General features: G+C 41.3%; 1 protein-coding gene across 1 annotated transcript in view; it reads right to left on the bottom strand.

Moving 5' to 3' along the window:
- fntb (farnesyltransferase, CAAX box, beta) overlaps positions 1 to 27,850 on the bottom strand; it is a 94,027-nt gene that overhangs the window by 13,216 nt on the left and 52,961 nt on the right. Inside the window, exons 6-8 of the mRNA XM_059955123.1 lie at positions 16,617 to 16,700; positions 3,072 to 3,158; positions 2,082 to 2,211 (exon numbers count right to left, since the gene is read on the bottom strand). Of these exons, the coding sequence (XP_059811106.1) occupies positions 2,082 to 2,211; positions 3,072 to 3,158; positions 16,617 to 16,700 (301 nt within the window). The remainder of the gene's footprint in view (positions 1 to 2,081; positions 2,212 to 3,071; positions 3,159 to 16,616; positions 16,701 to 27,850) is intronic.

The raw sequence follows: 27,850 nt of genomic DNA, 5'->3' as shown, positions 1-27,850 counted from the left end.
TTTATTTACCACAAGCAATTTTGTCAAAACTCTTTTGTTGGAAGCATTATTCATGCTTATAGTCAGCCCTAATTGCCCTCAAGGTGGTAGTTATGAGCCCAATCCTTTATTTCCTGCAGTTAGTGTACTGGAAAGCCAGCGGTCTACCCAATGAGCAGTAATATATAAAACATCACTATATACAGCACTTTTGGCGTCCCAATCTAAACACTGATAAGCCTGTCCATTCAAACGATACCTACTCAGGCTGTGTGTTACTGTGCTAGGCGCAAGTTGTGAATTTCTCCACTTTCAGTCACTATGTGTCAACTGTGCAGTTCTGTGAATCAGATCTTTACCATTCCTGTTGTGGCACTCCAACTCAGTGTGGAGAGGCTGTCAAAGGTAGCTGGTGTTGGGCCAGCTGGGTGCCTGGTATGGCTGTTCTACACTGAGATGTGGGGTTCAGGGTTGTACCTCAGCAGATGTGGTGAGGGGGTGGCTTCGTAGGTGAAGCGCAACGTGGGTTATCTGTATTGACAGATTGCCCAGATCTCGGTCTCCCATATCATCACCTGTTCTGTCTGATGGAAGCTGCTGTCACTCTTCCCTTCATTTGGCTACACAGCTCTCCCCTATCCAGAATGGTTTCTCCAGAGAAAGAAGCTGATGGGACTCCATTCAAGATGGTAGATATTATAAAAATTCATGAATATTGTTGAACTGACAAATTCTGGCTGAGTGTGAAATAATTCTGCAGATGGAAACATGGGGAGTCAAAACATGAACCTTTTGCTACAAAGTGAATTGCATTTTGAATTTAAGATTCCAAACCTCCCCTCCAAAACATATTTGGGCATTGGTTCACATTCCTGTAAAAAATGCAGTTTTGGATTAAAGAAAACCTAGAAGCAATTAATACTTGGGCAGGGAAGAGCTGTTCTGGAAAAGGAAAGTGAAACTACAACCTCCATCAGATACAACAGGTAGTGACTGTAGGATCAGGGCAGTCTGTCAGCTATGGAGAATACATTCCCCAGCAAAAGTCCACCCATGCCTTGTCATCTTCAACCTTATGAAATCCAGATCTAATAACAGACAAGGATCTAATTGATCGAGTTCACATGTGTAAAGCATGTGTAAAATTAGTTGAGGTTGAAAAAGGTTTTTGATTTAGTGTTGGGAAAAACTAAACATTCCATGAACTTGGAAAAGAACAAAAGTCTTCGTCAATATCAAAAAGAATTGAGTTTTACAAATACACAAGATCAGAAAAGAACTGCAATGACTACAGTTTGTCCTATGCAGGCATGTAAAGTTGCCACTGGAAAGCCGAAAACTCCAATGGAAACAACAGAGAAGATAACCAGTGATTGAAATAAAAATGCCACAATGGGTTACAAGAATCCATTGCCAAACACTACAACTTCCATGGAGGGTTCCTGTAATTCCCAATGCAACTGGATAGCTGACTTCCTCCGTGGCAGACCTCAGGGAGAACTGGCAATAACTCCTCTTTGCTGGGCATCAACCTCACATCAAGGCTGCCTGCTTAGCCTCCTGCTCTTCTCTCTATATACACATTATTATGTGGCTAAACACAGGGTCAATGTCACATACAAATTTGCTGAAAGCACCACTGTGGATGAAACACAGGTGATGAAAAGTCAGTGTACAGGTTACCTGGTTGAGTGGTGCTGCAACAACAACCTCTCGCTCAATGACAATAAAACCAAAGAGTTGCTGTGACTTCAGGAAGGGGAAGGAAGGCGAACATGTGCCAATCTTTATTGGGGTATCGTTGGTAGTATATACAGCAGGAGCTGCCTCAAGAAGCAACATCCTTCATCAAAGCTCTCCATTATCCTGGCCATGCCATCTTTTCGTAGCTACCATTGGGTAGGAGGAACAGAAGTCTGAAGCCCCACACCAATATGTCTAGCAACATCCACATCCCTTCAACTATTCAGCATTGTTGAAACAACCAGTGCAAGCCGCATCACTTCAACTTAACAACAGTTTGACCACTTTGAATACTTCGCACTAAAACGGACCTTGTTCTGGGAACTACAATTAACTTGCACAACATAGATTTAACTCACCAACAGTGCTCTGAGATCCAACATCCACTCCTTTTTAAGGATAACCATGGCAGCCATGCCACAGAATGTGTAACCACCATGGGCTTCCATTCCAGGGACACCGCCTATTCCACCCTCCCAGTTCTGACACCTACAAAAAGCAAATATTGACACCAAACTGCTTAAAAAAAGGTTAGAAGTAAATTAGAATAGTTCCCATATACCATTACTGAGATATAATAATGGAATAAATTGCAATGCAATGCCAAGTGTTCTGGTTGGTGTCTCAATCTTATTAACCAATGATATTTTCCAACCTTTTGATCTGAAATGTCAATTTCAAGCACAAAAATAGAAACCTGGTTCAAATCAGCATTTCTTCACACTTACTAAGTATTTTTTTTAACTTCACTTTTGTTTAACTTCAGTTGTAATTTAATTATACAAGGATAAACTGATTTCAAGGCCAGATCTTAAAATATGTGTTCTTCTCACAAGCCTATAATCACCATTGTTTAAAGACTTCAGGAAGTTCTTGTCTTTCCAATAGTGACTCTCTAAGCAACTGTGGAGATATCAGCCGACTAATTCTCCCCCTTCAAGGGGAACATACACATAAAAAGGGGCCATGTACTTAACACTTTAATTTACTTGTACATTCAAACCTACTCAATGACAAAGACAACATTTTTCAATCAGAGAACCTAAATTCCATTTGCATTCAGCTACTAAGAAAATTTGAGAGCATTGTTGGGAAATAAATAAAAGTAAGTACAGGAAAGTGGCTTCTGGTAGGTTCCACTAGTCACTGGAAGTATTTCTTCAGAACATCCATCTTCTCAGACAATTAACAAATTGGTAAACAATGCAAATAAATAAATGTTCTAAGATTCTTTCATCTCTCCTAAAATAGTTTTCACATTATTCTTGATTATTTATAAGCAGCCTAATATTGGAAACTGTAGGGAAATCTAGTTAGCTGTATATCTTTATCTCCTGAAACATACGTACCTTATCACCCATTCAGGTGTTTCCTCAAACAATGTAGGTGTGATTATGTTTGTTAAGGATGCAACAGATGCTGCACAGTAAGCACTCCTGAAAAAAGAACAGCAATTTTTCTTTGTATATTATTAAATCATTAATGCTCAAAATCAGTTGTGAAATAACAGATACATTGCATTTGTGCTTTAGTTTTCATGTCATTGCTATTAATCATTTATTATATTATTAAAACATTTTATTCTTTTAATTCTAATTCCCTTTCCTTTGAAGCTGTAGTTTTAAATTAAGTCTGCAAAAATTAGTATGCTTCCTTTGCAAAGTTAGAATCTAGCCAACAGACCTTGCAGTGGACTCACAATATTATTATAAACACAATCTTACTTCCTCTAAAAATTATTTAGAACATTTTTAATAATTACTGTGGAGCTGTGATAATGGCAAAATTTTGGCTGTTTTGCATTAATGTAATGGATTTTTTAAAAACCTTCATTCTTCTGCCCTCAGCAACACTATTATTAATTCCTAAACACGAAATAAATGAAAAACATTCTGCACACAAAATGCTGGAGGAATTCAACAGGTCAGGTAGAAAATTCCTTTCAACTTCTTTTATTAAAGCATGCCGAACACCAAATTCTAAGATCAAGGCCAATAGATACAGTGGCATGCAAAAATTTGGGCACCCCAGTCAAAATTTGTTACTGTAAATAGTTACGTGAATAGAAGAGGAACTGATCTCCAAAAGTCATAAATTTGAGGATGAAACATTCTTTTCAACATTTTAAGCAAGATTAGTGTACTATTTTTGTTTTGTACAATTTTAGAGTGAAATAAAGGAAAGGAGCACCATACAAAAGTTTGGGCACCCCAAGAGATTTGAGCTTTCAGATAAATTTTACCGATGTCTCAGACCTTAATTAGCTTGTTAGGACTATGGACCATTCACAGTCATCATTAGGAAAGACCAAGTGATGCAAATTTCAAAGCTTTATAAATACCCTGACTCCACAAACCTTGTCCTAACAATCTGAAGCAATGGGCTCCTCTAAGCAGCTGCCTAGCACTCTGAAAATTAAAATAAATGATGCTCAAAAAGCCGAAGGATAAAAGAAGACAGCAAAGTGTTTTCAGGTAGCCGTTTCCTCAGCTCGTAATGTAATTAAGAAATGGCAGTTAACAGAAACGATGGAGGTCAAGTTGAGGTCTGGAAGACCAAGAAAACTTCCTAATAGAACTGCTCGTAGGATTGACAGAGCAGCAAATCGAAACCCCCGTCTGACTGCAAAAGACCTTCAAGAAAATCTAGCAGACTCTGGAGTGGTGGTGTACTGTTCTACTGTGCAGTGACACCTGCACAAATATGACCTTCATGGAAGAGTAATCAGAAGAAAACCTTTCCTGCGTCCTCACCACAAAATTCAGCATCAGAAGTATGCAAAGGACCATCTAAACAAGCCTAATGCAGTTTGGAAATAAGTCCTGTGGACTGATGAAGTCAAAATAGAACTTTTTGGCCACAATGAGCAAAGGTGTATGTTTGGAGAAAAAAGGGTGCAGAATTTCATGAAAAGAACACCTCTCCAACTGTTAAGCACGGGGGTGGATAGATATTGCTTTGGGCTTGTGTTGCAGCCAGTGGCACAGGGAATATTTCGCTGGTAGAGTGAAGAATGAATTCAATTAAATACCAGCAAACATCATGCCATCTGTAAAAAAGCTTAAGATGAAAAGAGGAAGGCTTCTACAGCAGGATAATGATCCTAAACACATTTCAAAATCCACAATGGACTACCTCAAGGGGGAAAGGTGAAGGTTTTGCCATGGCCTTCACAGTCCCTCAACCTAAACATCATTGAAAATCTGTGGATAGACCTCAAAAGAACGGTGCATGCAAGACAGCCCAAGAATCTCACAGAATTAGAAGCGTTTTGCAAGGAAGAAATGGCAAAAAATCCCCAAACAAGAATTGAAACACTCTTAGCTGGCTACAGAAAACATCTACAATCTGTGATACTTGCCAAAGGGGGTGTTACTAAGTACTGACCATACCAGGTGCCCAAAGTTTTGCTAAAAACTTTTCCTTTTTTGTTATTTTGAAACTGTAAAAGATGGAAATAAAAAAGTAATCTTGCTTAAAATATTAAGGATAAGTGCCATCTATAACTTTATGCCTTTTGGAAACCAGGTCATCTTTTACTCGCTTAGCTATTCACAGTAACAGAAATTTTGACCGGGGTGCCAAAACTTATGCATGCCACTGTAATTGACAATTTAAGAATGATCCTAACTAAAAAAAAAATCAGCTTTATGATATGATCTGATTGCTTAACCTGGGTCCTGACTATGCCATATATTATATAAAACAGGTACAAGACTTTGTAATTTCACCTCCTTCTCTGGCACTCTTGTAACATGCATGATTTGGAACATTTGACTAATAATGTTTTACAGAATTATATAAGAGAATTCAGCACAAAAATAGATATTCAATGCAACATTTTCTTTGCCAGTAAACTCTGCAGAATTCCACCACCACCTCTTCCTTGCATGTATGAACCCAATTACTTAAAGCATTAAAACAATTTTCTTCAATAATGTCTTGCAGCAAGTTCCATTTTTTACCTATACTTTGGGGGAAAAACAGACTAATTTCCCTCCTGGAACTTTTTTGTAGGGAAGTTTCTACTATAACGCTTAGATTATTTCTCCATCTACCTTGTAGATCTTAACCATATGTAAAGGGGATTTCTTCTTTTTCTTTGTTACTGTGTATGTAATCAAAATGGCTTCTTTGTTTTGTTAAAAGTAGGAATGCTTCTTTGTTGCGAGAGAGTGCTGGAAGCTTGTTTGGGTTAAAATTTACTGATAACGAGAATTGTATTCATTTGTAAACCAGTTGGGATTAATGTTGTTCTTTCTTCTGAGTCTGTGAGCTATTGTTGGCGGGCTTTTGGGAAGATTGGCGCGAGGGGGTGAGAGAGAGAGAGAGGACGTGATGCTGTAAACTGGGTGAGGAACGGACCCCCGGGGGGGGGGGTCCGAGGCCAGGAGGTACCCCGAGGAGAGGAGACAAAGATAGATGTGCTCGGTTGACCACTTCGGGTGGTCCCAAGCTGCGAGTTGAGGAGTTCGGAGGGGATCGAATGGTGGCCAGACTTCAGTAATTGAGCTCCAACGGTTGCGCACGAAATGATTTGGACTTTGATAAGTTTGGCGCCTTTTCTTTATTTTTTTTTCCTTCATATATACTGTATCGTTATTAATCACTTAGTTATAATAACCTTTATAAATTGTACTCATTTAATCGCATATGGTGTGCTGTCTGTTTTTGGGCGAGGCGGGGACATCACACAGCATCCACACAAGCTGATTACCCAGTTTGGCAGGGCCGAAGGCTGCTCCCCCTAGACAAGAACGAGTTGAGCGAGCCTGAGGTGACCCAGGGGGTTACATTGTGGGGGCTCGTCCGGGATTGATTTCTGTGGAAGCTGTGTGATCATCCTCTTTAAATTACGTCTGCAGCGAAGAGCTGGTGTGCCTTTGTGGGTGTGCGATTGCTGGTTATCGCTGCACATGTGTTGGGTGGGGTGGCTGCTGTTGGTAGCCCGGAGGTCGTTGTTCGAGTTCCGACTAACGCTGATGAAATGGTGGTGGGGCCATGGGTTGTCCGTACTGTTCGGAGAGTGAGGAGTGACAGGTTGGGATGCTTCAGCAGTGGTGGGCTCCGCCCGGTTGTTGCAATAATGTCCAGCCCTAAAGGGGCAGAGGCATGGGCAGAGCGGACCTCTCAGTTGTTGGGTGAGTGGCAGTGCTTGGCTGAGGGAAAGCGACAGGAATTGGTTGGAAGTTTGAGTAGGCGGGCTGGTGGCATTGTTAGAACTGTCAGGTGCAATTACCTCGGGGTGACAGCTGTCAGTTATGTGAAAGTGTGGGAAAATGTGTGTGGTTCAACTGGAAGTCAAATGCCGCAGCTGGGGGGGCTTATCCTATCCGTGGCAGGAGATTGGTGGAAAGTTTTTAGGGTATCCCTTTTGGTTAGGAGGGCAGATAAATTGCTTGCGGTGCCAGGAGGATCTGTCAAGAGAATCAGCTCCTCCCTCAGTTGTTCAGCCGATCTGAGAGGTGTCAGGAAACTTAGAGGAGGCCCAGTGGGGGAACGCCTTGGGGTCTCTGGGGGAGCACGTTCCCAGCAATTACCAAGGAACTCCCGAAAGGAACAGATCCTATTCCTGAAGGCTTAGAGGGACCAAGTGCACAGGTGTTGTTACGGATGGATGGAAGTCAAGTTAAAGCCATTCTCGACAGCGGGGCACCAGTTAAGTTGCTGTACAGTTTGTTTTATAACCGTTATTGGAAGCATTTACCCTTGATGACATTGAGGGCACTGGAGATTTGGGGTACCAGTGCCGGTGATTATCTAGACAACGGTTGTTAGTCAGTGAAAATGGAGTTCTTAGAGGCAAATGTGGAGGTGACTGAGGTTCATGAATTGTTAATGCTGATGTGTCCGGACACTGTTGAGACGGGCAGCATTTCGGTTCTGGAGAGAACCAATATCCTGCTGGTGCGCTTGGGGGCCTGCCTGGAGGAGACGGGTGAGCGCTGTTTGGAGGCATTGTCGATGCACCCACAGTTTAGACCTGCTTGTGCGGACGTGTAGCAGCATTGGGCCAATATCAAATTCAAACAAGAGCCGGTGGTGGTATGGCCTGGGAGAAGTATCTGAGGGTGAGACCCTCTTAGTGGACGCTGCGAAATACGAGGGAGGGGAGTTGACTGCTGAAGACACCTCGGTGAGAGAGAGGTTGCGGCGACTGGCTCCTGAAGCCGTGGAAGACGTAGGCAGTGTGTGTGTGGATTATATTGCGCTGAAGAGGCGATGGCCTGTCTGAGTGGTGCGAAGTGGTTTAAAGTGCTGGATCTGAGGAGTGGATGTTGCCAGATCCCGATGAGTGGGGCCGACAAGGAGAAGACGGCCATTATAAATTCCCTAGGAGTCTTCCAGTCCGAAAAGATGCCACAGGGCACATCCGGAGCCCTTGCAACCTTCCTGCGGGGCATGTGGAAGGCCATGGGGATGTGGAGGCGTTTGGAGTTTTGGTGTATGTGGATGATCTCTTGATATTTGGATTTGCCTCAGGAGAATATGAAGTGAGGTCGTTGCAGGAGCGGCTGAGAACTACAGAGTTAAAGTCTTTTCTGGACACGTGCCAGGGCTGGCGAAGGTCGCAGCTCCTGAGTGACTGTCTCTACAGAATCAAGTTTGAAATGAAGACGGAGAGACTGGAGAAAGGTGATCTGGAAGAAGTCATGAGGAAGAAAAAGCTGGAGAGAAGTGCAGTGAATACTGAACAGGAGGCTGAAGAGACTGCAGGAGCAGTGCAGGCCACGTGTTTCCGTTCGGAGAAGATCAAACAGCAGCTACCGATCGTAGAAATGAGGAAGAATACAGATTCGATGGATAATGTGCTGGATGTGTGGTACATACTGCCTTTTGCTGACTTTCCCTCGATTGAGGAAGAGACCTTTGGCCCTTCTCCCACTGAGTCAGGTGTAGTGGGGAGGGTTAGCTGTGTGCAGTGAGGGGCATGAGTGAGAGGTTGAGAGAGGAGTTGGTAGTGGGCCCAAGGTATCCCCAGTTGTGTCCTAGCCTGAAGGGTTTAGGTGAAGGGGTACGGAGGTCTCAGAAGGGTTAGGGAACTCCCAGATAGTTGGCCTATGCAGCGCCTGAGGAACAGGGCATGAAGTTTACTGTGTGGGGAGGAGATGACACTGTTTGTGCTTGGGTTAGGGTGTGTTGGCAGGAAAGGTGGCAAGTTATTTAATAGTCATGAGGACATGACTTTCATTTGGTGGGGGGAGAGTATAAAGGGGATTTCTTCTTTTTCTTTGTTACTGTGTATGTAATCAAAATGGTTTCTTTGTTTTGTTAAAAGTAGGAATGCTTCTTTGTTGCGAGAGAGTGCTGGAAGCTTGTTTGGGTTAAAATTTACTGATAACGAGAATTGTATTCCTTTGTAAACCAATTGGGATTAATGTTGTTCTTTCTTTTGAGTCTGTGAGCTATTGTTGGCGGGCTTTTGGGAAGATCGGCGCAAGGGGGTGAGAGAGAGAGGACACGATGCTGTAAACTGGGCGAGGAACGGACCCCGGGGGGGGGGGGGGGGGGCTCCGAGGCCAGGAGGTACCCCAAGGAGAGGAGACGAAGATAGATGTGCTTGGTTGACCACCTCAGGTGGTCCTGAGCTGCAAGTCGAGGAGTTCGGAGGGGATCGAATGGTGGCCAGAAGACTTCAGTAATTGAGCTCCAACGGTTGCGCACGAAGTGGTTTGGACTTTGATAAGTTTGGCGCCTTTTCTTTATTTTTTTTCCTTCATATATACTGTATCGTTATTAATCACTTAGTTATAATAACCTTTATAAATTGTACTCATTTAATCGCATATGGTGTACTGTCTGTTTTTGGGCCAGGTGGAGACATCACACAGCATCCACACAAGCTGATTACCCAGTTTGGCAGGGACGAAGGCTGCTCCCCCTAGACGAGAACGAGCTAAGCGAGCCTGAGGCAACCCAGGGGGTTACACATAATTTCAAAAAGCCTCTACCAGCTATTTCTCAAAATCTGATTATCCAGGAAAAATTAAAATTTCCCCAATTAAAATAATCTTTAATTTTGCCAGCATTCTCAATATTTTTGTTTAAAATACCTTTTACAAAGCTGTTATAGTATGGACCGCAAGACTATATCTGCTCACTATAGTCGCATATAAATTAAACATCTGAATTTGAGATCTACCTGCTAAAATGTTTTCTCCCTGCCTTATTCACCCACAATCCTGGAGTGTCTTAATTTCGAAGGGGATGAGTATGTTTCCATTATCCCTTCTGAAGTGAATCACCTTACCTTTAGTCATTTGACAGTTAACTACCCAGTCTATAGTTCACTAATTTTCTTGTGGTGTTGCATTCTCTTTCATTGCTAGTTAAGATCAAACTACACTCTTCTACCAACTCCCACACCACAGTACATATAATCAGATGATGCTCCTATGAGGTTACTTATCCCTGCTTAAATATTAATTATGGATAACAGTGGTTTTACCACTGGTAATATGATATTGGTGATCATTATAGCCATAGGGAATAACATCCTACTTACAGGACTGATGCTTCATAATGTGAAAAGATATCTAGTGCAGCCTGCTAATGAATTATGAAGCACAAAGTAGGTCAAGATAAAAGGGAAGAAAAACATTAAACGAGACAGCAATGTAACTTGCTCCTCAAACAAATCAGCTTCACATCTCCAAGATGTTTTGAGGAAAAGCACAAACTCCAGTGACATCCAAAAAAAAATTAAAGGGTTCAAACAAATGCACATTCCAAAATCATAAATTGAAGTAAGCTACTGAAGAAATGGACAACAATATACATCATTAGTCTATAAGGATTTAATGCAGACTTCTGTCACTGATTCGCTGCACTGTCATTTTGGCTCCACTGTAGAAAAGTGAGTGGAAGCCGAAATATAACACATAAATGCTTCATAGCTGAAAGAAGGAAAAAGGACAATTGTTACTCTGTCTGCAAGAAGGAATAAATAAGGTCAAGTCAGTTAGTTCAGACATCATATGGAGATAAGAAATGTCAGTGAGGATCCTATAAATTCACTCAAATGACAACTTCATGCATGTAAAGTTTGATCAAGTTTCTATCAGAGTCAGAAAATACAAGTACTTCTCCAATGTTCGTGGATTGAAATACTACATCACCAGTCCCAAATATATCCTGTTGTATTGTAAGGACTAACCACTGTTAAGAATGACAGAATGGTATACAATTGGAAAACAGTACTATAGGAAAACTCAACATTGATACCAGACATTGTGAAGTATCAGGACACCAGGTCAAACACACCAAAGAAATTTGCTGCTGATCACAACTTTCCTCGGCAGAATGGTTCAAGAGTTCCATTACTGACTGAACAGTAGGATCCGAAAGAAAAGCAGTCCTATATCCACTGTGAAGAAAGAGCCACGATGACACTATACACAGCAACCCGTCCACCATTAATGTATCTGTCCATAATATAATATGCAGTAATGTGCACTGCTACTAAGTGTTGGAAAATTAAATCCTGCTCTCAAACTGCACATCATAGAAACACAGAAAACCTACAGCTCAATACAGGCCCTTCGGCCCACGAAGTTGTGCCAAGCATGTCTCTACCTTAGAAATTTCTAGGCTTACTCACAGCCCTCTATTTTTCTAAGCTCCATGTACCTATCCAAAAGTCTTTTAAAAGACCCTATCGTATCCATTTCCACCACCGTTGCTGGCAGCCCATTCCACACTCTCACCACTCTGAGTAAAAGACTTACCCCTGACATCGCTTCTGTACCTAATCCCCAGCACCTCACAGCTGTGTCTTCTTCTGGCAACCACTTCAGCCCTGGGAAAAAGCCTCTGACTATCCACACGATCAATGTTTCTCATCATCTTTTACACTTCTATCAGGTCACCTCTCATCCTCCATCGCCTCCAAGGAGAAAAGACTGATTTCACTCAACCTATTCTCATAAAGCATGCTCCCCAATCCAGGCACCATCCTTGTAAATCTCTTCTGCACCCTTTCTATGGCTTCCACATCCTTCCTGTTGCGAGGTGACCAGAACTGAGCACAATACTCCAAGTGGGGTCTGACCAGGGTCCTATATAGCTGCAACATTACCTTTTGGCTCCTAAATTCAATTCCACGATTGATGAAGGCCAATACACTGTAAGCCTTCTTAACCACAGAGTCAACCTATGCAGCTGCTTTGAGCATCCTATGGACTCGGACCCAAAGATCCCACTGATCCTCCACACTACCAAGAGTCTTACCATTAATACTATATTCTAGAGTCCCCTATCACTACTGCCTTCCTCTTCCTTTCCCTACCCTTCTGAGCTACAGGGTCAGACTCTATGCTAGGGGCACAGCCACTATCCTTCTCTTAGTTAGGCTGTCCCCCACAATAGTACTCAAACAGGAGTACTTATTGTCAAGGGGTACAGCCACAGGGGTACTCTCTTCCCTTTCCCTCTCCTGACTGTGATCTACTTGTCCATCTCCCATAACCCTGGTGTGACCACCTACCTTTAACTCCTTTCCATCACCTCCTCGCTCTCCATGACCAGGTGAAGGTTATCGAGTTGCATCTCCATTTCTCTAACCCAGTCCCTTAGGAGCTGCTTCGCGACACACCGGGTGCAGATATGACAGTCCGGGAGGCTGGGAGACTCCAGGACCTCCCATATCTGATACCAAGCACAGAAAACTGGCCTGACACACAAACTACTTCCTTTCCGCAATTAACATAGTTAAACCTACCTCGCAGTGTCCCATTACTGCCTAAGCCCGTTGAGCCAAAGCTTTATCACTCTGCTGCCTCTCATTCCGCTGCCCGCTGGATATGGCAGTCTTCTTTTTAAACCTTTCCCGCTCTACTGGCTGACGTCACGTGCATGCGCAGTCTTTTAACCCAAGTAGTAAAACTGCCTTCACTCTGGAAATCCTTAGCCATTTACCTGCAGCCTTCTTGCTCACTTTTGTATTTTGCGCCAAGAAGAAGAAATTCACATTTGATCTACTCATGAAATAAAGAAAACAAGAGGCAAACTGCTCATTAAATACAGCACAGGTGCATTATATCACATTCTGCAGCAATCCCTCGCATTACCAAAGTACAGAAGAACATTTGTTGTGCACTAGAACGACCTGTACCAAGAGTTAAGCTGCTTAAATACTGCTAGTGACACTAAGCTGCAAGTTACCATGGTATTCCCTGGTCCAAATGTTATTATACCCTTGGCTCAATTATTATGAAAAAAAAATGCCTGGGTTGTGGTTAATTTGGAGCAAATGAGATCTGGGGGTGCTTTCATGGAAGTGAACTATGCAAGACTTAGTAAGAGTGTAGCAGAGGTTGAAAAGTAGATGGACACGGATTAAATTAATAGGTACAAGGATGAAAAAGAAGTTGAGGGTCATATTTTTTCACTCCATGAAGTGTTGGGGACTTGCACTGTCTGAAATTGGGGTGAGGGGTGTGAGAGGTGGCAGCAGAAAGCCTCAGCATTAAATTGCATAATGGAGACTTGACAGATATAACTGCTAAAGCATCAGGGCCAAAATATGGAATAAACTGACAGATTATTTTACATGTAGCATAGACATGACAGGCTGAAGTGTCTTCTTTGTTTTAAATTTCCAAGAAGAACTACAATCCTGAACTTCTTTCTCATCCTTGTACCAATTGTTTTGATCCATGTCCTTCAACTGCCCAAGATGCCGTATATTCTCACCAAATTATCTGCAGAATTATTCCCTTCATTAATGGCAACTGAGAGTTCAGCTTCTAAGTACATAAGTGATAGATATGATCTTCCAACCAAATCAAAAGCTTGCCCAGTGCCAGATTGTGTTGTAAACAATTGTGTAAGTCTCTTTGGGAACTTTTTGTAATGTACACTCAGTGGCCACCTTATTAGGCACACATGTACACCTGCTCATTACTGTAAATTATGTAGTCAGCCAATTATGTAGCAACATAATGCATAAAAGCATGCATTTATAGTCAAGAAGTTCAGTTATTGTTCAGATCAAACATCAGAATGGGGAAGAATGGTGATCTAACTGATTTTGATTGTGGAGTGATTGTTGGTGTTAGATGGGACGATTTGAGTATCTCGGAAATTGCTAATCTCCTGAGATTTTCATGGACAACAGTCTCTAGAGTTTACAAGGAGTGGTGTGGAAAACAAAACAAAACATCCAGTGAACGACAGCTCTGTGGATAAAAATGCATTGTTAATGAGAGGTGAGAGGAGAATGGCTAGAGTGTTTCAAGCTGACAGGAAGGTAACAGTAACTCAAATAACCAGTGTTACAACAGTGGTATGCAGAAGAGCATCTCTGAAAGCACAACACAATAGACAATAGGTGCAGGAGTAGGCCATTCAGTCCTTTGAGCCAGCACCACCATTTAATATGATCATGGCTGATCATCCACAATCAGTACCCCGTTCCTGCCTTCTCCCCATATCCCTTGACTCCACTAGCTTTAAGAGCTCTATCTAACTCTTTCTTGAAAGCATCCAGAGAATTGGCCTCCACTGCCTTCTGAGGCACAGCATTCCATAGATCCACTACTCTCTGGGTGAAAAAGTTTTTCCTCAACTCCATTCTAAATGGCCTACCCCTTATTCTTAAACTGTGGCCTCTGGTTCTGGACTCCCTCAACATCGGGAACATGTTTCTTGCCTGTCCAATCCATTAATAATCGTATATGTTTCAATCAGATCCCCTCTCATTCTTCTAAATTCCAGTGTATACCAGCCCAGTCGCTCCAATCTTTCCACATATTTTACAGTCCTGCCATCCCAGGAATTAACCTCATGAACCTACGCTGCACCCCCTCAATAGCAAGAATGTCCTTCCTCAAATTTGGAGACCAAAACTGAACACAATAACTCCAAGTGTGGTCTCACCAGGACCCTGTACAACTGCAGAAGGACCTCTTTGCTCCTATACTCAACTCCCCTCGTTATGAAGGCCAACATGCCATTAGCTTTCTTCACTGCCTGCTGTAACTGCATGCTTACTTTCAGTGACTGATGTACAAGAACAACTAGATCTCGTTGTACTTCCCCTTTTCCTAACCTGACACCATTCAGATAGTAATCTGCCAACCTGCTCTTGCCACCAAAGTGGATAACATTTATCCACATTAAACTGCATCTGCCCACTCACCCAACCTGTCCAAGTCACCCTGCATTCTCCTAACGTCCTCCTCATATTTCACCCTGCCACCCAGCTTTGTGTCATCTGCAAATTTGCTAATATTACTTTTAATCGCTTGATGTAAATTATTAATGTATATTGAAAATAGCTGTGATCCCAGCACCGAGCCTTGTGGTACCCCACTAGTCACTGCCTGCCATTCTGAAAGGGACCCGTTAATCCCTATTTTGTTTCCTGTCTTCCAACCAATTTTCTATCCATGTTAGTACCCTAACCCCAATACCATGTGCTCTAATTTTGCCCACTAATCTCCTATGTGGGACCTTATCAAAGGTTTTCTGAAAGTCCACGTACACTACATCCACTGGCTCTCCCTTGTCCATTTTCATAGTTACATCCTCAAAAAATCCCAGAAGATTAGTCAAGCATGATTTCCCCTTTGTAAATCCATGCTGACTCGGATCAATCCTGTTACTGCTATCCAAATATGCCACTATTTCATCTTTTATAATTGACTCCAGCATCTTCCCCACCACTGATGTCAGGCTAACTGGTCTATAATTCCCTGTTTTCTCTCTCCCCCCCCATCTTAAAAAGTGGGATAACATTAACAATCCTCCAATCCTCAGGAACTGAACCTGAATCTGTAGAACACTGGAAAATAATTACCAATTGTCCATGATTTCTAGAGCCACCTCCTCAAGTACCTTGGGATGCAAACCATCAGGCCCTGGGGATTTATCAGCTTTCAGTCCCATCGGTCAACCCAACACCATTTTCTGCCAAATGTGAATTTCCTTCAGTTCCTCCGTTACCCTAGTTGCCTGGTCACTGTTACATCTGGAAGATTGTCTGTGTCTTCCCTAGTGAAAACAGATCCAAAGTACCTGTTCAACTCATCTGCCATTTCCTTGTTCCCCATAATTAATTCACCCATTTCTGTCTTCTAGGGCCCAACTTTGGTCTTAACTAATTTTTTCCTCTTCATATACCTAAAGAAGCTTTTACTATCCTCCTTTATATTCTTGGCTAGCTTACCTTCATACCTCATCTTTTCTCCCCGTATTGCCTTTTTAGTTATCTTCTGTTGCTCTTTAAAAGTTTCCCAGTCCTCTGGCTTCCCGAATCTTGAAGTGGATGGGCTTCAGCAGCAGAAAACCACAGCTGGTTCCATTCCTGTACCTAATAAGGTGGCCACGGAGTTTATGTGTGTGTTCTTTAAACTTCTCACTTATCTACATTTCAACTGAAATTAATAATGGTGGGACTTACTAATCAGTGACTGAAATTACCCAAACAAATAAAATACAAATTTACAATTATGTTCAATAGTTCAAATTCAAGTTCAAGATTACAGCAATGGACAAACATACCCAGGGTATAAATGCCATGAAAATTAGCTTTTTGCAGCAGTAGAGCTGTACACTATAAACATAATCAACATAAGCTCCATAAAAAATCAGCATTACACAACAAAATAAAGAAAAGCCACACCATGATATTAATCCAAGTTGAGAGAAATACAGTCTCAGGTAGAATCAGGGATTTTCAGGTCTTGCTCAGAAATTTTTCAGATCATGAAAAGCATAAACAGAAGCAGAATAAAAAGAAACAGTAAATGAAAAGGGGAAAAAACAATGCTGATTTTACTTAAAAAATTAAAAATACATTCCTACAGAGTGAAAACATAGTGACTTAGTTACCGTTGTTTCTAAATCTCTACAAACTTTCCAGCAAGTAACAATTCAAAACCCAAACATACCTGACATCAACTTCTCCACTGACATGCATAGTAAAGGATCCATTTGGTTGTTTCACAGAGTATAGAAATTCTAGTAACTTTTCCCTAAAATTAGAAGAAGACATCACTGAGACCTAGTCTTGGAGAAATTAAATACGTGATTCAAGTTATTTTCTTTTACTTAAATTCTGAGTTATCTTGTTTGTTTTTTTTTGGTTTGAAGTTTTCATTTGAAGCCTTTTTCTTCTTCTGAAGTACATTGCTTTGATAAAAAGAATGTTTGAATGCATCACTACAAATGTTCAATAATTGCTTTATTTACAACAGAGTAAGCATGGCATTTGTATTCAGAAATGGGGTAGTACTTGAAGTCAGATGCAAGTAAAGTTACCATTTAATTAAAAGGAATTAATTCATTTCTCTTGCAAAGGACAGTAGACTGGAAATCTGTTTGCTTGATTTAGTTGTACTCAAATATTCAAGTAATAAAATACCACACTGAGAAACAGAATGTTACATTACAATAATTTTGAATCCTATTACACTTGAATCCCTACACCAAATGTATGAACTGGAACATTTTCCTTCGCTGTCTCTCTCCAGCCATTTGTTGATACTTGATAGTGAGAAAATGCTGGCAGCAGCAGTGGAGAACCAAGAGAAAAGGCAAGTGACTTGATTTCACAGAGAACCAAGGTTTAGAGCTCAACACAAACTTTTATTCCTTCAAATCTATGGCATACAATAATTTACAGAGTTCAAAAGATTTGTATTTGTTAGTATTTTTCACTGTGCAAAAAAGTATTGGTAGGAATGTTCTATCTTTAAAATATCATTGATTTAATATGGAGGGCATACAGAATACAAACTGGCATGTGCCAAGTAACAAAGGGTAGGTCAAACATAATGAAAAATCTACATCGGACTCTGCTTGAAATAAAGCTGATGTAGGTTGGACTGAAAAAATTACTTGTGCTTCCAGTAAAAGAAAACACATTTTAAACTTCAGATTATCCATGCCTGATTATACCATTCAGAATTATTGGCGTTAACAGTTTGACAATGGCTCAAACAATCGTGGCAACATTGAACTATTCATGTTCATTTATTTACCCACCAAGTCTGCACTGACCATCAGTGTATCTACTCAGTACAACTTCCACAAAGCAGTGCTAACTTTATCAATGAGGTTTTTGCAGCAGAGGGCTTTCCTGACTTCATTAGTATTATGTAAGTAAACCAGAACAAGCTTTATCCAAAGTGCTGCAGAAATATAATTGTCAAAAACTGAATGCTTGAGCAAGACACAAACCTTGCCTTCCATAGCTATTTTCCTCCATTAAAATGAATGGAGTCACTGAACCTGCATCTGGTCTAACCTGGCACAAGCTCATTACACCAATTCCTTCACAGAAGTGTTGGTGAACTGCAAAGGGTTAGTGTTCCATGACACATCCTGCATGAAGCAAATTCCACAAAGTCTTAGGAAACATCATTGGGATGCTCAGAACTTTTGTATCCAAGTGGAACTGCCCTCATTCCTCATGAAAAGCATGCCCTGTGTACCAAAAATTACTTTTCCCCCATTTTTCTTTTCTGTGCTGCTTTTAGTTCAAATCATTGATGTACCTAGACATGTCGAGGTGTCTAGCAATAAAAGTAATTTAAAGGAATTAGCAGCAATGATCACTGCTGATGTTGGAGAAAATATATGTGTTGCACTGTAATCTCACAGGTTCACTCAGGATTTATGGGTGTTACTTCGTCTATTATTATGACTGAAAATGACAACAAATAACAGAGTGAATGATTTTGCCAATTCACACAACAAAGTTGGTTTTGCCTGTCTGCAGATTTGAGAACATGGAGTAGCAGACAATATATTCAAAAGAATAAAACTCTGATATTTGGCCCACAATTGTTTGGTAATGCTGGATTAGCAGAGTTCCTGAACTATACCATTTTATTTCTAGTAATAACACTATTCTTTTCTATTCAAAATGTATTTAAAGATATTATACAAAATTATAATAGCTTTCCGAATGAACCTAGAGAACGGACAGGAAGTGTGGAGAGTAAGGGGGCAAACACCAGGGCCTGTTGTTAGAGGAAAGTATATCAAACGTTACCTGGTGAGCCAGAGATCGAACCATTGACAGATAGTCAGATAGTGGAGTTTTATTATATCTGCTTGCCTAAAATTTACAGACAAGTTTAAATAGAGATTTATATGCCAAGTGCATTGATAGATGCATTTTCATTTCAAGGCTTTATTTGACCTTGCTTTATTATTAACAGTTATGTCTTTTACTGGAGAGACACAATTGCAATTCAGAAAGCTTAACAAGAGGCACATTGTTCCATGAAGTTTTGTAAAGCACTAGTCCTCTCTGTGGGATGGCAGTTTTATAAAATCAAATATAAGTATGTGGCAGCTGCTTGTGATATTTTTCCTGGTACAGTGTCAAAAGCAGTACTCACCTCTTAAGATCTGGCAGTATACTTTCAATACCTAACTGCAAATTTTGCAAGAGCAACAATACCAACAAGTGAAAATGCTTTAGAAAGTTGCTTCTCAAAGGGCACTGGAAGCAGGAACTTAGAATATTTTAAACACAGAGGTAGATAGATATCTGATCAGCAAGAGAGTTAACAGATGCCAGGAATATGAAATTAGGTTAAATTAAGATCAGCCATTGTTTTATGAAGTGGAAGGGTGGGCTTGAGGTATCAAGTAAACTGAGCCTGTTCCTAATTCATTTGCATGTTGGACATATCTAAATAAAAGCAATGATAAAGAGGTTTAGTGGAAGGCATTAATAATAAGATTAAAGCTCTTTATTTTCTTCTCATGGCTTATTCTTTCCTATTCAACTCATTACTAGATCAATACAACTATTTCATAAATACCACCCTAAAAAAAAGTTGAACAAGTGTTCAAAATAGATAAAATGTTAGTATGGAAATAAGATGGTAATCACAAATTTCTGGCATGATAGCAACTTGCACAAACAAGAATCACTAATGCAGCAAAATAACTCTAAGGTGTCTTCACAAATAGGTATAAAGGAACAGCCTGGAAGGGAAAGGTTAGGAGGAACAAAATAAATGAACCTGTAAAAGCAATTTTCAAAGTTTGCAAAGTTGTACAGACCAGTGCAAGTGAGCAGCAGGCATCAGAAAATTCTTCCAATAATGGGACAATAAAACACAAGATGGTGGAGTCATAAGGATAATAAATTTAGATGGAAAGGGCAATAAGAACAAGAAAAACAAAATATATTTATCATCCTGAAGGAAAACAGTCAAACATAATCCACAGGAAATTTTTCAGTCTTCAAATCATACATTATAACAAAAGAGAAATTAGAACTGAGTACCATATAACTGTTTTAAGGAATGTTAGTGTGAAGTGGCCTGGTGGAGAAGTCAGACTTGTGAAGTTTGTCAAGAATGGGCAGGATAAGGCCAAAGATATTTAAACACAAAATTGCATAATCTTCAAATTGTAAAACCTAGCTGACTTGAGGAACTGCATCAGTGAATAATATAGATGTGGGCAACGATTCTGAATTTAGTATATTGCTTTGAGCACGTTTGTATTATTTAAACAACTACCCTTCTTTTACCCTTCTTTCTTTTAACTGTATTTTAAATCAGGCAGTCTGGTTAGGTATAACTAGCATTTGTCACTGTCCCTTACTAGTGCATTATAAAGTCTCAACATTACATCTTTGCTTTCATATTCTAGCTCTCTCAAAATTAATGCTAACATCGCATTTACCTTCTTTACCTACAAATGAACCTTCAGGGAATCATACACGAGGATGCTCAAGTACTTCTGCACCTCAGGTTTTTGAATTTACTCTCTATTTAGAAAACAGTCTACACTTGCGTTTCTTTCACCGGTGCATGACTATACACTTGCGTACACTATTCCATCTGCCACTTCTTTGCCCACGCTCCTAATCTAAGTCCTTCTGTAGCCTCTCTGCTTCCTCAAAACTACCTGCCCTTCCCTCTATCTTTATATTGTCCGTAAACTTGACCATAAAGCCACCAATTCTGTCATCCAAATCATTGACATAAAAAGTAAAAAAAATAAGCTGTCCACTCACAGACCCCTGTGGAACATCACTAGTCACCAGCAGCCAACCAGAAGAGGCTCCCTTTATTCCCACTCTTTGCCTCCTGCCAATCAGCCACTGTTTTATTCATACTAGTACCCTTGCTATAACACGACGGGCTCTTGTTATTTTATCCAAAGAATTCCAACAGATTTATCAGGCAAGATGTTCCCTTAAGAACACCATGCTATGGCCCATTTTATCATGTAGCTCCACATTATCTCAAAACCACATTCTTAACAATTGACTCTAAGGTCTTCCCAACCACTAACTGACCTATAATTTCCTTTCTTCTGTCTCTCTCCCTTCTTGAAAAGTAGGGTGACATCTGCAAATTTCCAGTCCTCTGGAACACACCAGATCCAGTGATTCTTAAAAGATCATTACTAATGCCTCTACAATCTCTTCCTCCACCTCTTTCAGAACTTTGGGGTGTACATCATCTGGTCCAGGTGACTTATCTACCTTCAAACCTTCTAGTTTCCCTAAGCACCTTCTCCTTAGTAATGGCAACTTAACACATTTCAGCCCTCTGACAATCTCAAGCTTCTGCCGTACTGCTAGTGCCTTCCACAGTGAAGCCTGGTGCAAAATACTTATTCAGTTTGTCCACCATTTTCTTGTCCCCCATTACTACCTCTCCTGCGTCATTTTCCAGCGGTTCAATATCTACTCTCGCCTCTTTTTTTAACATTTTATATATCTGAAGAAACTTTTGTATCCTCTTTAACATTATGCCTACCTGCATGTTCCATTGTTTCCTTCTTTATGACTTTTTTTAGTTGCCTTCTGTTGGTTTTTAAAAGATTTCCAGTGCTCTAACTTCCCATTGTTCTATTCTCTTTGGCTTTGACTTCTCGTCAGCCCTGGTTGCATCATCCTGCCTTTAGAATACTACTTCTTTTGGATATTTCTATCCTACACCTTCCAAACTGCTCCTAGAAATGCCAGCCATTGCTTTTTGCCATCATCCCTGCCAGTGTTCCTTCCAAACAATTTTGGACAGCTCCTCTCTCATGCCTTTGTAATTTCCTTTACTCCACTATAATCCTGATACATCTGGCTTTAGCATCTCCTTCTCAAATTGCAGGGTGAATTCTATCATAACCCTAAGGAACCTGGAGGGTTTCTTTATCTTAAGCTCTTGAGCCAATCCAGAATAGCTGATCCTCTTGTGGGTTCTACTATGAACTGCTCCACAAAGCCATCACGTAGGCATTCCACAAATTTCCCCTCTTTGGATCCTGCACCAACCTGATTTTCCCAATTTATGTGATTGAAATCCCCCATGACTATTGAAACACTGCCCTTCTGACAAGCATTTTCTATCTCCCATTGCAGTCTGAAGGCCACATCTTTACTACCGCTTGGAGATCTGTATATAACACCCATCAGAGTCTTTTTACCCATCCAGTTTCTCAGCTCTACCCACAATGATTCTACACCTTCCAATCCTATGCACCCTTTCCAAAAATTTGTTTTTCTAAAATCAACAGATACACCCCACCACCTCGGCCTCCCTGCCTGTCCTTTCAGTATAATATGTATCCTTGGGCGTTCAGCTCCCAGCTGTAATCTTCTTTCAGTCACAATTCAGTGTTGTCTGCAACATCATAAATGCCAATCTGTAACCGTGCTAAAAGTTCATCTGCCTTGTTCAGAAAAGCAGGCATGCATTCAAATATAACTGGTGTAGGGGGCAGGAATTCAGATTCCTGGATCATTGAGGCCTCTTCTGGGGGAGGTACAACCTATACAAAAAAGACGGATTACACTTGAACCCAAAGGGGTCCAATATCCTAGCAAGAAGGTTTAATAGAGCTGTTCAGGAGGGTTTAAACTAATTTGGCAAGGGGATGGGAACTGGAGTGATAGGGCTGAGGAAGGAAAAAACAGATATAAATCAAAGTCAGCATGCAACAGAGATTATAGTTAGTCAGGCAGGATTTTCTTTCAGGAAGCTACGCGGTCTTTGGCCTATCTTGTCATGTGCCTCCAGATACACCATAATCTCATCCCTAATAATTGATTCCAAACATTGATGTCAGGCTAACAGGTCTATAGTTTCCTTTCTGCTGCCTCCCACCCTTCTTAAATAGCAGAGTAACATTTGCTACAAATGTAGCAGACAGGAGATGAGGCATAATCAGTCAGTGGGATGAGTTACAGAGCAATACAGGCAAGATGCAGTTAAAACAGAAAGCAACAAATACTGGACTGAAAATGTGATATTTGAATGCACGCAGCATAAGAAATAAAATGGAGAACTTGAAATTCAGCTACAGATCAGCAAGTATGACTTTGTGGCCATTTCTGAAACTTGGCTAAAGGACGACTGCCACTGGGAACTGAACATCCAAGGATATGTGGTGTATCGGAAAGGTAGGTTAGTAGGCAGAGGGAGTGGTGTAGTCCTGTGTTTAAGAAATAATATTAAATTATTAGAAAGGGATGACATAGGATCAGAAGGTGTAGAGCCTCTATGGGTTGAGTTAAGAAATTACAGTTTCTTAATGGCAGTTGTATACAGGCCTCCAAACAGCAGCCAGGATGTGGATTACAAATTACACCAGGAGATAGAAAAGGTGTGTCAGAAGGGCAATGTCATGAGAATCGTTGGGGATTTTAACATGAAAGTGGATTGGGAAAACCAGGTCAGTACTGAACCTCAAGAGAGTGAATTTGTAGAATGTCCAAGGGATGGCTTTTCAGAACAACTTGTTGCTGAGCCCACTAGGGGATCGGCTGTGCTGAATTGGATGATGTGCAATGATCCGGAGGTGTCAAGAGAGCTTAAGGTTAAGTAACCCTTAGGGAATAGTGATCACAATATAATCGGGTTCACTTTGAAATTTGAGGAGAAACTAAATTCCAGTGTGTTGGTATTTCAGTGGAATAAAGGAAATTACAAAGGCATGAAAGGGGAAATGGTCAAGGTTGACTGGAAAGAGACACTAATAGGAAGGACAGCAGAGCAGCAATGGCTGGTGTTTCTGTGAAAAATTAGAGAATTGCAAGACAGTATATTCCAAATAAGAAGAAATTTTCAAATGGAAGGACACTACCATGGCTGGCAAGTGAAGTCAGAACCAAAGTAAAAGCAAAAGAGAGGTCATACAAGGAAGCCAGAGCTCGTGGGAAGATAGAGGATTGGGAAGCTTTTAAAAATTTGCAGAAGGAAACTTAAGAAGGTCATTAGGAAGGAAAAGATAAATTATGAAAGGAAGCTAGTGACTAATATCAAAGAAGATACTCATGGGTAGATATAGGACCGATAGAAAATGACGCTGGAGAGACAGAGTTGGCAGAGGAACTGAAGATGTATTTTGCATCAGTCTTCACAGTGGAAGACATTTGTTGTATACCAGACATTCAAGACCGTCAGAGAAGTGAAGTATGCACATTGAAAATTATGACTGAGAAGGTGCTCCAGAAGCTTAATGGTCTGAGGGTGGATAAATCTCCTGGATCTCCTGGATGGAATGCACCCTCGGGTTTTGAAGGAAGTAGTTGGAGAGATTGCAGAGGCGTTAACAATGATCTTTCAAGAATCAATAAGATTTTGCATTGTACCGGATGACCGGAAAATTGCATATGTTACTCTGCTATTTAAGAAGGGTGGGAGGCAGCAGCAAGGAAACTATAGACCTGTTAGCCTGACATCAATGGTTGGAATCAATTATTAGGGACGACATTATGGTGTATCTGGAGGCACATGTCAAGATAGGCCAAAGTCCACGTAGCTTCCTAAAAGAAAATCCTGCCTGACTAATCTACTGCAATTTTTTGAGGAAATTATAAGCAGGATAATGAAAAGAGATGCAATAAATGGGAGACCTTGTGCAGGATACCCTAAAGGTTAACCTCCAGGTTGATTTGGTGGTGAAGAAGGTGAATACAATGTTGGTATTCATTTTTTGAGGTAGAGAATATAAGAGCAGGGATATGATGTTGAGGCTCTACAAGGCAATCGTGAGACCACACTTGGAGTATTGTGTGCAGTTTCAGGCTCCTTATTTTAGAAAGGATATACTGACATTGGAGAGGGTTCAGCGAAGATTCACAAGAATGATTCCAGGAGTGAAAGGGTTACCATATGAGGAACGTCTGGCAGCTCTTGGGCTGTATTCTCTGGAGTTCAGGAGAATGAGAGGAAATCTCAGAAACATTCCAAATGTTAAAAGGCATGAACAGATTAGATATGGCAAAGTTATTTCCCATGGTAGGGGATTCTAGTTCAAGAGGCACAACTTCAGGATTGAAGGACATCCATTTAGAACAGAGATGCGGAGAAATTACTTTAGTCAAAGGGTGGTAAATCTGTGGAATTTGTTGCCAAAAGCAGCTGTGGAGACCAAGTCATTGGTTGTGTTTAAGGACGAGATAGGTAGGTTCATGATTAGCCAGGACATCAAAAGGTATGGGGAGAAGGCAAGGGACTGGGGATGACTGGAAGAATTGGATCAGCCCATGATTGAATGGCAGAGCAGATTTGATGGGCTGAACGGCCCACTTCTGCTTCTATATCTTATGGTCTTAATACCTTCAGTCCCGTATTCATCAAATTCAAGTCAAGTCAAGTCAACTTTTATCGTCATTTTGACCATAACTGCTGGTACAGTGCATAGTTAAAATGAGACAATGTTTTTCAGGACCATGGTGTTACATGACACAGTACGAAAAAAACTAGACTGAACTGCATAATAAAAAACAGAAGAAGCTACACTAGACTACAGAACTACACTGGACTACATAAAGTGCACAAAAAACAGTGCAGGCATTACAATAAGTAATAAACAGGACAGTAGGGCAAGGTGTCAGTCCAGGCTTCGGGTATTGAGGAGTCTGAAAGCTTAGGGGAAAGAAACTGTTACATAGTCTGGTCGTGAGAGCCGGAATGCTTCCGAGCCTTTTCCCAGATGGCAGGAGGGAGAAGAGATTGTATGAGGGGTGCATGGGGTCCTTCATAATGCTGTTTCATTACCCTTTTCAACTTTGTCCCCCTTTTACATCGCAGCTCATCCCATTCACTGCATTTTTGCCCTATCAACAGTCTCTCCTGCCTCCAAGAGAGACCTTGTCATGTTTTGGAGGTTTGTGTGCCTTAGTGACCTGGAGAGCTATGTTGGCTGGAGTCAGAGTCTTATGCTTTGGCTTTTGGTAGGATGACCCATGCCTAATAGGTCAAAGGGTAGAGACCAGACTAAGTGTAGTTCAGGGCAAACATACCTGACTAGTAAAACAAAATTGTTATGGAAACAGCATGAAGAATTCTTCTATATCTGAGTGCAATGGTACTCCTGAGACTCCACCTGGGACTTGGATGAATGACAATAGAGAAAACTGAGAGGAAGCTACTGGCATGGTGAAGGAAGCCCTGAACACCACCAGAGATGGAGGACCTTCATCTATACCCTAAACACCAGCGGTGTCACAGGCAGTAAGTATCAGTCTCTCCTTGCTAGCAGCCTCACTACACGCTGCCTCTGTCTGTAAGCTAACTACTTTGTCTTCAGCCCTATCCCTCCGTTTCCCACTCCCCTGCCAAATTACTTTAAACCTTCCCGAATGGCTCCAGCAAATTTGCCTGCTAGGATATTAGTTCCCACTTGGGGTCAGATGCAACCCATTCCTTTTGTACAGATTATACCTTCCCTAGAAGAGATCCCAATGATCCAGAAATCTGATGCTCTGTCCCCTGCAGCATCTGCCAAATCATCCTATTCTTACCCCCAATGGCGCATGGCATGGGCAAGTAATCCAGAGATTACTGGAATTGATGGTTTTCTGACAAAGCAATGCAATTGCAGCAAGACTTTGATAAATTGGAAGGAATGACAAAAAAGTGGCTGATGGAATAAAGTGTTGGGAAATGTACGATAATGCATTCTGGCAAAAGGAACAATAGTGCGGAGTATCTAAACAGGGAGAAGGTTCAAACATCAGAGGTGCAGAGGGACTTTGGAGTCCTCGTGTAAGACTCCCAGAAGGGCACCATATGTCAGAAAGGATGTGTTGTCATTGGAGAGAGTCCAGAGGAGGTTCACAAGGACGATTCCAGGAAGGAATGGAGTTAACATACGAGGAGTGTTTAGTGGCTTTGGGCCTGTGCTCACTGTAATTTAGAAGAATGCGGGTGGTGGGGGGGGGATCTCATTGAAACCTACTGAATGTTGAAGTGACTAGATACAGTGGATGTGCAGAAGATGTTTCCTCTTGTGGAGGTATCCAGAACTAGAAGGCATAGCCTCAAAATTGAGGGGCAACCATTTAGAAAAGAGCAAGGAGGAACAGAGACTAGCACTAGGGGACATAGCCTCCAGACTTGGGGGGAGTAGATTTAGAATGGAGATGAGGAGGAACTGCTTTTCCCAGAGTGGTGAAACTGTGTAATTCTCTGTCCGATGAAGCTACCTCAGTAAATATACCTGAAACAAGGTTGGATAGATTTTTGCATAATTAGGGAATTAAGGGCTATAGGGAAAAGGCAGTTAGGTGGAGATGAATCGATGGCCGGATCAGCCATAATCTTATTGAATGGCGGAGCAGGCTCAACGGGCCATATGGCCTACTCACACTCCTATTTCTTATGTTGTTTTCTAGCCAGAGAGTAGTGAATCTGAGGAATGTTCTGCCACAAGCTGCGGTGGAGGCCAAGCCTGTGGGTATATTTAAGGCAGAAGTTGATCATTTCCTGATTGGTCAGGGAATCAAAGGGTATGGCGTGAAGGTAGGTGTATGGAATTGAGTGGGATCTGGGATCAGCCATGAAGGCATGGTGGAGTAGACTTGATGGGCTGAACAGCCTAGTTCTACTCCTCTGACTTATGGTCTTACCCTATAGGTCCTGCTTTTCAGCTTTCTACTTGGCTCCCTAAAAATTCTCTTCAGGATCTCCTCACCTTTCCTACCAGGTCATTTGTGTCAAAATATACCAAGACTGCTCACCCCTCCACTTTAGAATGCTGTGTATCTGAACTGAGACAGCTCTGACCCTGGCACCTGAGAAGCAACACACCATCTGGGTGTCTCTACTGCACCCACAGAATCTCATCTCTATTCCTCTGCCTATGGAATCTCTTATCGTCACTACAATCCTCTTCACCTCTGCTCTCTTCTGAGCCACAG

This window comes from Hypanus sabinus, chromosome 2, assembly GCF_030144855.1.
Source record: "Hypanus sabinus isolate sHypSab1 chromosome 2, sHypSab1.hap1, whole genome shotgun sequence".
Classification (NCBI taxonomy): Eukaryota; Metazoa; Chordata; class Chondrichthyes; order Myliobatiformes; family Dasyatidae; genus Hypanus; species Hypanus sabinus.
Note: the sequence above shows the minus strand (reverse complement) of the source record. Positions and strands in the feature narration are given on the sequence as shown.